The sequence below is a fragment of the Leuciscus leuciscus genome (genome assembly GCF_965113295.1).
Source record: "Leuciscus leuciscus genome assembly, chromosome: 2".
Taxonomy (NCBI): domain Eukaryota; kingdom Metazoa; phylum Chordata; class Actinopteri; order Cypriniformes; family Leuciscidae; genus Leuciscus; species Leuciscus leuciscus.
Genome location: NC_138726.1, coordinates 51,467,797 through 51,482,852, shown reverse-complemented (window position 1 = coordinate 51,482,852; position 15,056 = coordinate 51,467,797). Strand labels below are relative to the sequence as shown.

At 37.1% G+C, this 15,056-nt stretch overlaps 1 protein-coding gene across 4 annotated transcripts in view; it reads left to right on the top strand.

Moving 5' to 3' along the window:
- dock11 (dedicator of cytokinesis 11) overlaps positions 1–15,056 on the top strand; it is a 107,783-nt gene that overhangs the window by 88,289 nt on the left and 4,438 nt on the right. For all 4 annotated transcript variants that reach the window (XM_082155474.1, XM_082155472.1, XM_082155473.1 and 1 more), the window contains 6 exons: positions 2,447–2,560; positions 3,256–3,402; positions 3,667–3,877; positions 6,481–6,671; positions 8,602–8,699; positions 9,576–9,714. In XM_082155474.1, the coding sequence (XP_082011600.1) occupies positions 2,447–2,560; positions 3,256–3,402; positions 3,667–3,877; positions 6,481–6,671; positions 8,602–8,699; positions 9,576–9,714 (900 nt within the window). The remainder of the gene's footprint in view (positions 1–2,446; positions 2,561–3,255; positions 3,403–3,666; positions 3,878–6,480; positions 6,672–8,601; positions 8,700–9,575; positions 9,715–15,056) is intronic.

The following is a 15,056-nucleotide window of genomic DNA, read 5'->3' as shown; positions in this document are numbered from 1 at the left end:
TTTCATTTTCTCTGAATAGTCTTTCACAGCACTGTGGGTGGAAGACTTTGGTTCACCTGTGGTTTTTTATTTGACAGAAACTCATGACTCAGTAACTTAGCTCTTAGAAAACACATTTTTCTAAAACACACTTTCGGATTAAAGTTGCTCAGTCAGATGTTTGTGTGGACGGTGAGGGCAATATTACTATGAACAGAGCCTCAATCTGTTTCACTTTCACTTCTCAGTTAAATGAGGAAAACGTTGAAATAAGTATGAAAAAATCATGTTGCAGGAAAAACCCTTAGAAATATATAGGGGCCACGTGATCATAGAGGGCTCTTCTGCTGAAGCCAGCCTATTTTGGAAGGAGGAACCGTTTTAATCAAATCATGACTTCTCATGACAGTGCTGGCACTGTGGGAAAGTTTCCATGTTGGAGAGTGTGTTTGTGAATGGCTTTCTAAACAATGGTTACTGAAAGTACAGGATGATTTCCCTTCACAAATGAAAAGGATTTTTACTTTTTGTGAGGGGGAAAAAAGTGGTGTATGTGTGGGGTTTGTCAGTGCTTTTCAAAGCACAACAGACACGTTTGCAAATCCTAAACTTTGAAGCACCATGTGGAGATATTTCATTCCTTTAAAGGGATAATTCACCCTAATATGAAGTTTCTGTCATTAATTACTTACCCTCATGTCGTTCCAAACCCGTAAGACTTTCGTTCATCTTTAAAACACAAATGAAGATATTTTTGATGAAATCTGAGAGCTTTCTGTCCCTCCATTGACAGCTACGCAACTACCACTTGACGCTTCAAAAAGTTCATAAAGAGATCGTAAAACTAATCCATATAATTAAGCGGTTTAGTAAAAAATTTCTGAAGAGACTCGATCGCTTTATATGATGGACAGATTTCATTTAGGCTTTAATTCACATTTAAACATTGATCAGCGAACATAAACAGAAGCTAAACCGAACTTGACACGTGAGAACAAACCTCTTGCTGAAGCTCAAACTGCTTCGTAACACGAGAATGAATCTCATTGGTTCTTGCGGAAGCTCAAGCGTGATGCGTAACACAAGAATGAACCTCATTGGTTCTCGCACGTCGAGCAAACATGCTGATGTGTGAGTTGATGAATGTTTAAATGTGAATAAAAGCCTAAATTCAGTCTTTTCATCGTTTAAAGCGATCGAGTCTCTTCAGAAAATCTGGACTAAACCGCTCTATTCATATGGATTAGTTTTACGATCTCTTTATTAACTTTTTGAAGCGTCAAAGTTTCAGTCAATGGAGGGACAGAAACCTCTCAGATTTCATCAAAAATATCTTAATTTATGTTACGAAGATGAACGAAAGTCTTACGGCATTTTTGGGTGAACTAGCCCTTTAAGTAACAACAAAGCTGTGTGAGAAATGTATTGATTTGTATTTTAGATGGTATTACTTATGACTTAAATTTTTTTTTTAATGATTGATCGTGTTCTGTAATTGTTGTTACATTTCTAAAATTGTCCAGCGACGGTATCGCTATTGCCGATATTTGTCTTGATGATATTTTGTATCGGACTGAAAGCAATTTAAGTGGTATCACCCATCCCTACGTGTCTTTAAATGATCTGACTTCATATGTGTTTATGGATATAAGCTGATCCAGCTGTAAAATCAAATATCATTATCGCCAAACCAATGTTTAGGGGTTGTTATGCTTACAAAGGTAGGCAAATATATAAACCTGTGTTTCCTTTCTACCGTTGCCTTGTGAAAATTAACTTTTAACACCTCCCTAGTCATTATTTAAACTGTTTAAATAGTTTTTATTTAATTAGATTCCATTTCTTCCATTTGATTTTTCATATCCATTTTTTTAAATGACACCCATGTATGAATATAGGATGATCATATTGACAATTTGTTCTGACACTTTTTCCAAGTCACGTTTGGAAGCGTGTGATGGCACCACAAAGTCGGACAGGAAGATTTATTTGCCAATATGACGAGGAGGAACACGTGTGCTGCTGATGTTTTCTGTAGCATAAGCCAATTTACTTTACTCTGATAAAGTACACAATGAGTTCTGAGGAAAACTGTAAACGGGAGACTTTAGATTATGTACCTTGAGTCTGCTAACAAACACATCCTTATTAAAGTGTACACACTTGTAGTCCTGCAGCCTAGTGGTTAATGCACTCATCACATCAGACTTTTCATTTCCTGCTTTTGTTTCCCATCTTTCTTGTCTTATATCTCTCTCTTTTTTTTCCTGTTGATAAATATGCTAATAAATTAAAGCAGTCAGTTTGCATTATGCTTTTCACAATTCATATTAAGCAATCCAAAGTTGACAGTTTCAAGCAAAAAAGCTGAAAACTGCAATTGTTAGACGAAAGTGCATGAAAATGACATGCTAGCAGTTCTCAAACGTTCTCTTACAGAGCTGTTATTTCTCTCTTTCTCCGATAGAAACTGAGGAGGTTGTATGACACACTGCAGCGAGCTTATGCGAAGATATTAGAGGTAATAAAGTCTGGCCGACGTCTGCTGGGGTCTTACTTTAGAGTCGCCTTTTATGGACAGGTAGGTTCACAAGTTTATGCTTGTGTAGATTTGACTTGCTTTTTGCTACCACTTCCCAAAATGACTTCTCTGTGTAAACCATTGATATTGTGTATATATTGCGCAACTGATATTTTGCACTTTAGAGTCTGACAGCTGAAATCTGTTTTATCACATGAAACATATTTTTACTCTACTGTTCAAAAGTTTGGGTCTGTTTTTATGTTTTTGTTAAAAAGTCTCTTGTGCTTACATTTGTGCTTGCATTTATTTGATCAAAAATTAAGTAAAAACAGTCATATTTAAAAAAAATATTACAGTTTAAAATAAGTGTTATCTATTTTAATACATTTCAAGATGTAATTTAATCCTGTGATGCTAAGCTTTTTTGCATCATTGCATGTTTGCTAAGCATCATTGCTCATGTCTTCAGTGTCACATGATCCTTTGATGAATATAAAGTTCAAAAGAAAAGCATTTATTTTAAAAAACTTTTTGGTTGAAAACTATATAGTCTTTACTGTCACTTTTTTATTTTAATGCATCCTTGTTGAATAAAAGTGTTCTTTTTTTTATCTTACTGACCCCAGACTTTTGAACATTAGTGTATGTAAAGATCATCAAAATAGATGTATCACAATAACACAGCACAATAACACAACAGGACCAACATGTCAGTCATGCAACTAAAACAATTAAGATTTTTTGGACTTCAGGGCTTCTTTGAAGAAGAGGATGGAAAAGAATACATTTACAAAGAGCCAAAGCTCACAAAGCTTCCTGAAATTTCCCTTCGCCTCACAAGCCTCTACGGAGAAAAGTTTGGAGCAGAGAACGTCAAAATCATCCAAGACTCCAACAAAGTGAGTCTTAAGTTTCTATTTCACTGTGCAGATTCCTGTATTGAGATTAAATGACCATGAAGAGCAGCACATCTGAGTCATCATTCAGGAAAGAGTTGTTTATCTCAAGAACAAACATTTTGGAGACACGTCTATCTTTCAGTCTTTGCATATTTTTAAGTATTTAACATTTGGAAACACATTACATTTTTACCCATTTCATTATAGTAAACTCACTTTCTTTGAATAAAAGGAACCACACATCAATTTTTTGTTTACCCACAGGTTAACCAGAAAGATCTGGACCCAAAGTTTGCCTACATTCAGGTCACGTATGTCAAGCCCTTCTTTGATGAGAAAGAGCTGGTGGAGAGGAAGACGGACTTCGAGAAGTGTCATAACATCAACCGCTTTGTCTTTGAGACTCCGTTCACGCTAACGGGAAAGAAACAAGGAGGAGTTGAGGAGCAGTGCAAGCGGAGGACGGTACTTACCAGTAAGCTCACAGCACGCAGACAGCAGGAGATCTGGCATTACTCCCAGTACATCATATTTTTGAGATTGCCAACATTTTGTCAACTCTTACAGTTTGCTTTTTTAACAACACCTCGGCGACATACACAATACAATCAGATTTGGTTGTCACTTCACCTTTTAGTGCTTAAAGGAATAGTTCACTTCAAAATGAAAATTCTGTCATCTGTCAACTTGAGGGTGAGTAAATGATAACAGAATTTTCATTTTGAAGTGAACTAATCTTTTAAAGGGATACTTCATCACCACTGGTAAAATGGGCTTTCAATAAAACATGGCTGCCTATGCGGTAGAAAGGCAGGACTTTTTTTTTTTTTTTTTTTTTTTTTTGGTACTTGACTAGAGAAAACAAAAAAATGGGCTGTTGTCTTCCCTTTTGCAAAACATGTTGGAAAACTTTAACACCCATAATGCACTGGGCATTTTGCCATCCAAGACCACTCTCAGTCATCAAATACTGCCTTGCTTGAGTATGAAATGCAAACTTGGTGTCGACTTGTTTTGCTCCTGGGTGCAAGAATTCAGAGAGTAAATGTTTAGCAGGAGTTGTTTTCAGTTTCAAGTGAAGGATCCAGAATGTTGTAGGCAGTGGCTGCAAAGTAAAAGTGACATGTGGAAGCCAACTATGGTAACACATACTCAGAATTTTAAGCCATACAAGTTAGTTCACACACATTAGGAGCAGTGGGTAGTGAACACACACACACACACACACACACTGCAAACCATTAGGCCACGACTGCCCCATTTGTAAATATGGAGAGAACACCGCCACAATGGAAAATATGAAAAACCTCCATGTTTATAGTGTCAATTTCAAACCGGATGATTATAAACACTATTTTAGTCCAAACAGAAGAGGGAAACTAAAAGAAACTGCTGTTCTGTCAGTTCCCCCATCTGTCAGTTCAGTACAACAGAGAAGGCTGTTGCAATAGTATTTTTACCATAATGCTGTTTAAAGAATACACAAAGTACGATACAATTTTCAGTGATAAACCTACCCTTACAATAACCGTTCTGTTAATAACCCTCTGTTGATCCGACAGTCCGCGGACAATACAATCTGTAGTTTTCACGAAAGCCATGGAGATGTCAAAAGAGTTTTGTTGATACATAAACAGGACTTTCTCGGCTCAGTTAACACGGAGAACGAGTGAACACTGTTCGTTTACTACCGACACTATTGACAATCGGTGAACCTACACTTACAAAAGGGATAGTTCCAGTCCTTGATTCTGATTTGTTGTGCCGCGCTGTGACATCATTACATCAGTATTACTTTATAGACCTTATGCGTCAGAGAAACAAGCGTTTAGCAGCCATCTTTAGAATATTGTGTTTGAACTTCAGTTTTTGCGGTAGTTCTGTATATTTCTGTCATCGCTGTCGAAGAGTAATTAGCTGATGAAGTGGATTTACTTATTATAGAGTTAACGAAAGTGATCATGAGCATTGTAATTTTTTAAGCGGATCTCATAACAAATGTCAGTAGACCGGGAAGATTTTAAAACAAGCAGTTCATTCATAAATCTGTAAGATCTTACCTTCATGCTGTGGAAATACAAACCGGAAGAGAGAACACATCGAGCGCATGCCTGAAAAGGGGCGGGGCTACATAAGGTCGATACGGTGTTATTGTTATAACCGTTTTATAAAAGCAATAAGCCCCGTGAAGCCGTGGTTTACAGTGAATTTAATCAACGCCCCTAAGCTGCTTGAAAATCACAGCTTCACAGGGCTTATTGTTTTATTTAATCCTGTCGTGACATACACAGTTCAGAAATTTACTGGAGCGTACAGAACCAAAATGACCAACAAGTCACTAATGACATTTAAACACAGTGCTTCTGTCAGTGGAGTTTTAGTTAAAAATGCAAAACACAAAAAAGTTGCTATCATCGGATTTCTTAAGGGGAGACACCCAGGTGAATAGGAAAAAACAATGAACTAATAGATATCAGCATGAAACTTCCCCAGTTGATTACTGACATTAAGACAAATATCTGTCTTAGTGACTCTAGTTACATACATGCATGGAATGATCATTTAGGGCGTTCACTCTCACATTTAAATGCAGTTATCACTCCTGAAACTTTGCTGTGTGTTACCCTAATAAACATTGTTTACATGAATTAATACCATGAATTAAATGGCATGTATTTAATACTGTATAAGATCAGTGTAAATATTTGATGGAACTAAGAAAAACAGTCTTGTACGAACAATGGTAATGACAAGTTCCCCATGGGCCAGAAGCGTTACTATTCTTTAAACTGGCACGCTCTTGCGTGACAACTTTTGTGAACAACCTATCATTTAGATAATGAGTCTTTTCAGTTGGCTTCTTTACTCAGTTGTTGTCATACACCAATCAATAGTGGCGACAACAGGTGCGTTGGTACCTGTGAACTTCGTGACTCTGTCTGACAGTCAGTCACAGATGAAATATTAGATGTACCACTATTAGACCATGATTACTATCTTTTGTTTGAGTGGTGGTGTTTGTCTGTGTTGAGGTTCAAAAGCGTACTGTGTGTGCGTGTTTGTTTTTTGTGTCTGCAGCGGCCAACACATTTCCCTATGTAAAGAAGCGCATCGAGGTTGTGGGAGAGAAGCACTTGGAGCTGAAGCCGATCGATGTGGCAATAGATGAGATGAGAGAGAGGAGTGTTGAACTCGCTAAGCTCTGCTCTAATCAGGAGGTTAACATGATCACGCTTCAACTCAAACTCCAAGGCTGTGTTAGTGTGCAGGTACTAGTATGCATTACAGACTCATTGGGCCTTTTAGTCTTCATACTATTTACACTACCATTCAAAAGTTAGTTTTTTTTTTTAAAGAAATTACTACTTTTATTTAGCATATGCACATTCAATTGATCATACGTGATAGTTAAGAGATCTATAATGTTACATATTTTAAAACTTTCTTGTCATCAAAGAATCCTGCAAAAAAAAAATCCACAAAATATTATGCAACTGTTTTCAACATAATAATAATAAATGTTTCTTGAGCAGCAAATCATCATATTAGAATGTTTTCTGAAGGATCATGTGACACTGAAGACTGGAGTAATGATGCTGAAAATTCAGCTTTGCATCACATGAATAAATTACATTTTAAACTTAACATAGAAAACTTTTCAGAGAGTATTGAAAATGTGAAAATTGTGTGGGAAAAATTTGCGTCTGACTTTTTTTTTCATGATAGTTAAGCACATTTTCCCCATAATTCCCCCAAAAGAAATCTCATTAATTAATTAATCTGTGTGAAAAAAATAATTATATATTATCTACAATGTGTTTATACATCATGGTAGTATTTGTTATAGTGCCTTCAATTTAAACTGATTTAAAAATATATTTTAAAAACATTGCATTACATTTTTTTTTTGTAATTCAGTTTATTATAATTTGTAATGCTGTGTTTTTCCCATTAAAATCAGCTTTTCCCCCATTATAAGAATGAGATGATTTTGCATTTCTTTCGTGCTTCCCATAATGTTGTTCATGCATTAGGTCAATGAGAGTTGGGTGAGAAATATATTAATCATGTTCAAGAAAATAATATTACAATTAACAATCATGGATAATATCGCTCCACAATATTTCTTCTTAGTTCTTCAGTTGCCTTAATTGTAGCACCCATAAACCCTTGTTATTCATCTGTGTGTTTACATGATGATAATACATCAAGTATAAAAAAACATCTCATTATAATGCAACACGAACGTGTTGATTAAAGGTGCAGTAAGTGATTTCTGAGAAGCACCGTTGAAAGTGGATCGGACCGAGCAACACAAAACTCTTGTAGCCAATCAGCAGTAGGGGGCGTGTCCACTCATGATGGGGGAGGAGAGGGAGTGAGCCAATCAGCAGTAGGGGGCGTGTCCACTCATGATGGGGGAGGAGAGCGAGTTAGCCAATCAGCAGTAGGGGGTGTGTCCACTCATGATGGGGGAGGAGAGAGAGTGAGCGAGAGGGAGGTTTGAAGAAAGACTGTAGAAAGAGAGATGGCTGAGAGACATTACAAAAGAGGAAAGCTGGAAGGCCTGAAAACAGACGTGAGGTTTCGTTGTTTCTGCTTCATAACTGAGTAACATTGGTTTTGCTCTGTTTCACAGAATCAAGATATACTGCTGTTGTAATATTAGCTCTATAACAGGACGGTTTTGAGAGTCATTGTTTGTCTGGAGCTGCTGCTGCTGGAAACTAACAACCAGCTCTTGCTTGTATTTACTCTTGTGTACTGTATGTTCATTGTTTGTTCTTCCTTGTAGTTCATTTGCCATCTTCACTTAATTTTTTTGCAAAGTATTATTTTGCGTCAGCTATGATAAAGTGACATCCACTCTTGCATTGAGTGTTTATGCATTTTGGGGGCGGAGCAATGAAGGAAGGGGTGTGTTTGTTTGAGTTGATTTCAACTATCAACAGTGTTTCTCAGAAATCGCTTACTGCACCTTTAAGATGACAGAATGCCAATCAAGTTAATTACATCCAAAACAAAATTCCTGTTGCCCTATAACAGGGAAACAAATTAAATGTAACAATCATTTTTACATTTTTGACCTATAATTCTAATAACCTTGCGCATGAAGTCACTGTCCCTGACTGGCAGTTCATTGATAATGGTTTGTCACGCAATCATATCATGCATCTAATACCGTTTTTGGGCTAATAGGTGAATGCGGGACCGATGGCCTATGCCCGAGCTTTCCTGGATGAATCCAAATCAGGTCAACCCAGTAAGAAAGTCAAGGAGCTCAAAGAAATATTCAGGTATGCGGTATTACCTTTGCAGTTTTTGTTGTACTTAGAAAGGAAACAGATAACTGTGGAACATACAAGGGAAAAGCATGGTTTGGTAACAAGAACCTAAAACAACAATTACAAGGAAATTGTCCAACACCAAGGTCCTGTTTACACCTGGTATTAAGATACGTTAGGTCGATTAGATCACAAGTAGATGGATACACATTCACGTTTACACCTGGTGTTTTAATCCGTCTCTTTTGTCCACTTTCTACCACTTCTATCTCTTTGAGGAGAGGGTCTATGGGCGGGTAAATGTATGGGGTTTTCAGATCTTTCGCGCTTCCCATAATGTTGTTCATGCATTAGGTCAGTAGACGGTCTTATGTGGCTGTTTGAAGCGTATTCGACAACATGATCGTTTACCCAATGAAAGAAATCCGGTCAAATGCTTTTTCTACTCTAAAAATAGGTGAAGATGAAGTTAGTCATGTTCAGGAAGCAACCAACTGAACTCACTGTTTATTCAACAGCATGTATCATCATGCCATGTTGCAGGAATGTATTTGTTTTCATGCCAGCGCACCTCATTTTTGGAATTGGCTCAGGAATTTGTGGTTCATAGCTCTCTCGATGACATTTATATGACAGTTTTAGTTTTCTCCAAACACAGTTTGTTTTTGAAATACAAGTAAATTTTCACCCCCATAAAATAAGACGTCAAACTAAATCATCTGAAGCTTTTGAAGTTAACTACTCACTAGAAATAGCACATTAGGGTGCTAACAATTAAACATGCGCACACACACTATACACATTATTTATTTATTTTTGTTATTTGCTCCTTTATTCTTGATTAAATTGTTTCTGTTATGCCTAATTGTTTGGTTATATGTGCTGCAGGCAATTTGTCAATGCGTGCAGTATGGCTCTGGACATTAATGAGAGACTGATAAAGGAGGATCAGTATGAGTATCATGAGGGACTAAAGGCTAACTTCAAAAGCATGGTTAAAGAACTTTCTGAAATCATCCACGAGCAGGTATGTTTCATTGCTCATTTCCATCTTCTTGCAGCACCAAAATTATTGTTCTTCTTTCAACTTCTCCTAAAAAACATTTTACTGCAATTAATTCAGCCCAAAAACTCCATTCAAATGCTTTCTAGGTAAGTGTGCTGCTTTTAGAGTTTGCTGAAAGTTTAAGATTAAAGTTTTTAAAATCCTGGTGGCGGTGACGTATTTGTAACATTAGCTAATTTTTGCTTTGATTAAATCAGAATCAGAATCAGAAAGAGCTTTATTGCCAAGTGTGCTTGCACCCACAAGGAATTTTTCTTGGTACTGAAGCTTCCAGTGCACATATACAAATACAAATACAACAAGAAACATAGTAATACAAATTCTAAGAATAAAATATATAAAAAAATATATAAAAAAATAGTATAAAAAGTAAAAAAAGGGGTCACAGTTGGGTTAAAGCACACGTCATTGACACATATCTGACGGTCTCAATGTGAAATGCCACTTCTCCTGAAAATGTTCACCCATCGTGATTTTGTTCCTCATTTTTTGTTTCGATGTATAATCCCCAGTAATGTATCGCCACAATAAGATAGTTGACTATACAAGACAAAAAAGTGTTTGATTCCTGACATGATCTATGACTCTTTGATTATATTCATTTTTATTGCTTATGTCAGACCATGCATTATGATGCAATTCTTAAAGAAAATTAAAGGAAAATTAAAGCAGTTCTTGCTTGCATTTGTTGATTGGCAAGTTTGCTTTTGGACCCTGTGCATTGGATTTGATTGTTTTTGCAGTTTCACTACATTTATTAGCAGTTACAGACTGAATTAAGATAAATTTGTGGTTCTGTACTGTCTATTATCTTGTCCATGTAGACTCCAGGAAATGAGCTACTTTAACTGGGCATTTCCCTCCATAAACAAACCAAAAAACTAATTTACTGTATGTCTCCACTGGTTAGGAAATGTTATTCAAGACTTGGAGATCTCACCAGAGAATTTGTTTTTGTTGTCCTCATCTCATGACTAGCAGGCAGTGATGACAGACAGGTTTGTTGGGTTGGGACGGTTAAAACACAACAGGTTTGATCTGTTTTGGCTCGTGAACTCAGTTATCCTGGAGAGATTGTGAGATTACATACTTGACTGAAGACTTTAAGAGTGAAAGATTCAAAATACCTTTTACTTATCTTAGACTGGAAATAATGGAACATGGTTTCCAGTTCAGTGTTAATTTAGTGTGAATTATTGACATTTAATTATTTTGTGTATATATACTGATTTACTTATCTGCAGTGTTTTTAAATTACCTTGCAGTGGATATAAAAAAGTCTACACACCCCTGTTAAAACTGCAGTTTTTTTGTGATGTAAAATATGAAACAAAGATAAATCAAATCAGAGCTTTTGCACCTTTGATGTAAAATTTACGACCTCTGCAATGCCACTGAAAACCGAAGTGAGAAAAAGTCGCACAATCGCACCCTTTTATAATATGTGGCTGTGTGTTCATTATGGACTACTTGCATTGAGCTTCGTGATGCACTTCCATTTTAAATGGACGGATGATTTAAAATGATTGTTCGCAAGAAGACTTAAAAATCTGGACATTTTCAGTGACAGGAGAAGAGATATTCTGATGATTAATGTGTAAAGAATTTCCCAAACTCAACGGAACGTGAAGTTTTAATCCAACTAAGCCGATCTGAGTCTCGTCACCTTTATTTATGCAGCGCTTTTTACAATACAGATTGTTTCAAAGAAGCTTTACAGTGACAGGAAAATAATGCAACAAAGTTTGATTCGGCTGTACAGCAGATCTAGAAGAAAATATTGTCATAGTACAGCTTAAGTAAGTTCAGTGATGGTTCATTTTTGCTGTAAAAAAGTTATTTAGTTCATTTATACTGTCAAGCCAAAAATTACTCAGACACCAGATATAATTTTTTATATTTTACTAGTGGGTGCAGGACACTATAGTTCATTTATGTAAGTGGGGATAGCAAAATAAAGTAAACTGTGACATATTATACCCAAACATTCTTCATACAGTGGACTACCAGTAAAATGGATAAAAATTTGGGACCAAAAAGTATTCAGACACTTTGACTTGACCATGTTTTGCTCAAGTGTTTTTTTCTTTAAATGCTAATGCGACCTTTTTACACCACAGACTGAACCAAATTAAGCATTGCTTGGTAATTGGTTGAGCTAAATTGGTATTATCTAATTGTGTACTTAAATTTAACAGCTGAAAACTGACAGCTATTCAACCTAATTCATCTGTGAGACAGTCTAACCGAAGGATGGCCAAAACCAGAGAAATATCGACTGATTTGATAACTCTATTTTATTACCATTTTCTAAACTACAGCGAAGAAACTGTGATAATGTGAGAAATATTGAAGGTGTCTGAATAAATTTTTATTTGACTATATATAGCCGCTCTGGAGACAACAGTGATGTCATCGTCCAGCTCAGTTCAGTTTTCATATAATGGTGTCAATGCAGGCAGATCAATAATATTGTTGATGATATATTAAAGGAACATGCCAACTTTTGGGACTTAAGCTTATTCACCGTATCCCCCAGAGTTAGATAAGTCCATACATACCCTTCTCATCTCCGTGCGTGCTGTAACTCTGTCTGACACACCCACCGCTAGCCTAGCTTAGCACAAAGACTGGAGGTAAACGCTCCAGCTAGCATACTGTTCCCAATAAGTGACAAAATAACGGCAACATTTTTCTATTTACATGTTGTGATTTGTATAGTCACATGAGACACAGCCGCCATCTAACCGTATACATACCGGGAGCTAAATTCTCAGAAGGTGAAGCAAGCACTGCTACTGAGGTGTGGAAAAAGGTGTCACTCAGGTGAGGGCTACGAAAATATTTCCAAGGTATTAGATATACCATGGAACACAGTAAAGAAGACAGTTATCAGCAAGTATTGCACAACAGTGACATTATCAAAAACAGATCATCCCTTTAAAATTGACAAAGAGAAAACTGGTCAGGGAGGTTGTCAAGAGGCCTAGAGCAACAGCTCTTTCTGGGAAAAACTGGCTGCTCCCTACATTAGTGAAAGTGAAAAGGACATGTGAAGGCCTAATATGGTGGTAACCCATACTCAGAATTTGTCCTCTGCATTTAACCCATCCAAGTTAGTGCACACACATAGTGAAACCACACGTAATCGTGTAGAGAGAGGTTTTCCCGCTGATGACAACTAAATGGACAGTGCACAGGAATAAGTGCTGGCCTCATCAAAGTCGGTAAACACAGCTACACCAGCAAGGTTTTCATCTCACATACTGGATAAGAACCTCAAGAGCTGCTCAAAGCTGCCCAAAGTGATGATTTCAAGTATTTCATTATCCATCCTGATGGCAAATATTTCCAACGAACATTCATAGATCTAGCCTATGTGACGTGGTTGTGTATGATTTGGCAATAGGAGACAGCCTATACGCTGGTCAAAATCGGGCCGACTCCCTGAATTTTTACAAAATTATCGGGAGGTCGGGAGGTGCTCGTAACGTAGTCGGCTCGGCTCGTAATATTCGACCATACGAGCATCAATGATTTCCACACGATTTCTCCTGAGAGAGAAAACAATCTCATATTTTTATAAAGCTCATATAACTAAAGAATTTGTACCGCTTAAAATACATCGATAAACATGATGTTTTCCCCCGATAAACTGCAAAAGCATATATCCAGTTTCCCAAAACCATGTGGAAAAATTAGTTATGGTCTGATGAGACAATGGTTGAATGTTTTGGCCAAAATTGTCAAAGGTATGTTTGGAGCAAAAACAACAACACATCAGTAAAAGAACACCATTCCCACAGTGAAGCATCATGTGTAGAAGCTGCTTTTCTTCCGCTGGTGAACCGGGGTTTAGTGAAGGGGGAGAGAATCATGAATAGCTCCAAGTATCAGTCGATTTTGGCACAGAATCTTCTGGCACCTGCTAGAAAACTGCAAATGAAGAAAGACTTTAACCTTTCAGAATGACAATGGCTGCTTTTCCACCGTCAGGCCGAACTCTTCTAAGAAGAACGGTAAGGAATGGTTCCCGTTATATTTCCACTTGAGCTTGATTCAGCACAACACGATTACAGACTGTTCTCGGCTGGCTAACCGTACTGAACCGTGCTGGGAGAATATGTGTAGTGACCTCACCACTCGAGGATTGGTCACTTGTCTGTTGCCTGTCTACCAAGTTTTTCTGTTTCTGGCCAAGCACGCTATTTGAGTGATGTACACACAAGTTAATAATAATAATACAATTAAAAGAAATATCTTATTATCTTCCATAATGCCGTCTCATACCGTCTGTAAACTCTTGCTCGGTTATCAGCCTCACAGTGGAAAATGAAGCCGTATCCGTACCGGATTTGTCCGGAATGGAACGGTTAAGCAACGAGAACTGTTTGGCCCGACGGTGGGAAAGCTGTTAAATGATCTAAAACACACAACCAAATAAAGAAAAGAATGGCTTCAGCGAAGAACGATGACCGTTTTGGAACGGCCCAGCCAGAGCCCAGACCCGAATCCTATAAAAAAATCTGTGGGCGGTCCTTAAGAGGGCCATGATCAAGATATTCCCTCGCAGTTTAACAGATCTGGAATGTTTTTGCAAAGAGGAGTGGGAAAATATTCCCAAGTAATGATGTGTCAAGCTGATAGACTCCTATCCAAACAGACTGAGTGCTTCGACCGTTAGTTCAGGCGTGTGCACACTTAAATTTTTGTTAAATTTTTTTAATTTTTTTATTGTGTTGCTTTGCATAGGTTGTCATTTTTATATGTAAATGTGCACACAAGTTCTGATATGATTTATCCTTGTTTCAGTTTTTTACCTCACAAAAACCAGGTGTTTTAACAGGGGTGTGTAGACTTTTATATCCACTGTGTATGATTTGGTTTGATTTATTTATCATCATATAGAATTATATTTTATTAAAATTCAACTTATTTAATCATAGTTTAATTAATTGACAACCCTATTTATTGCATTTAAATGTCAATAAAAGTGTTGTGCATGTCGTCGAATATGCGTTGAAATATTTCACGGCACGGATGTACCTAATCCAAAAGAAACAATTAGCAATTTGCTTGTTTGTGTTAGATAAGAGGCGATCTGGGACTGGAATTAGTTTTTTTGTGAGTCATGGTGAGTGTGCATTGCCAGTGTTATCAGTGGCAGAAAGCGACAGTGTTCTCTTGGCGCTCACGCACACTGCGCAGTCTTCACACTTCAATCTATGGCTTAAAGGGATAGTTCGCCCAAAAATTTTAATTTGCTGTTAATTTACTCTCAGGCCATCCAAGATGCAGATGTC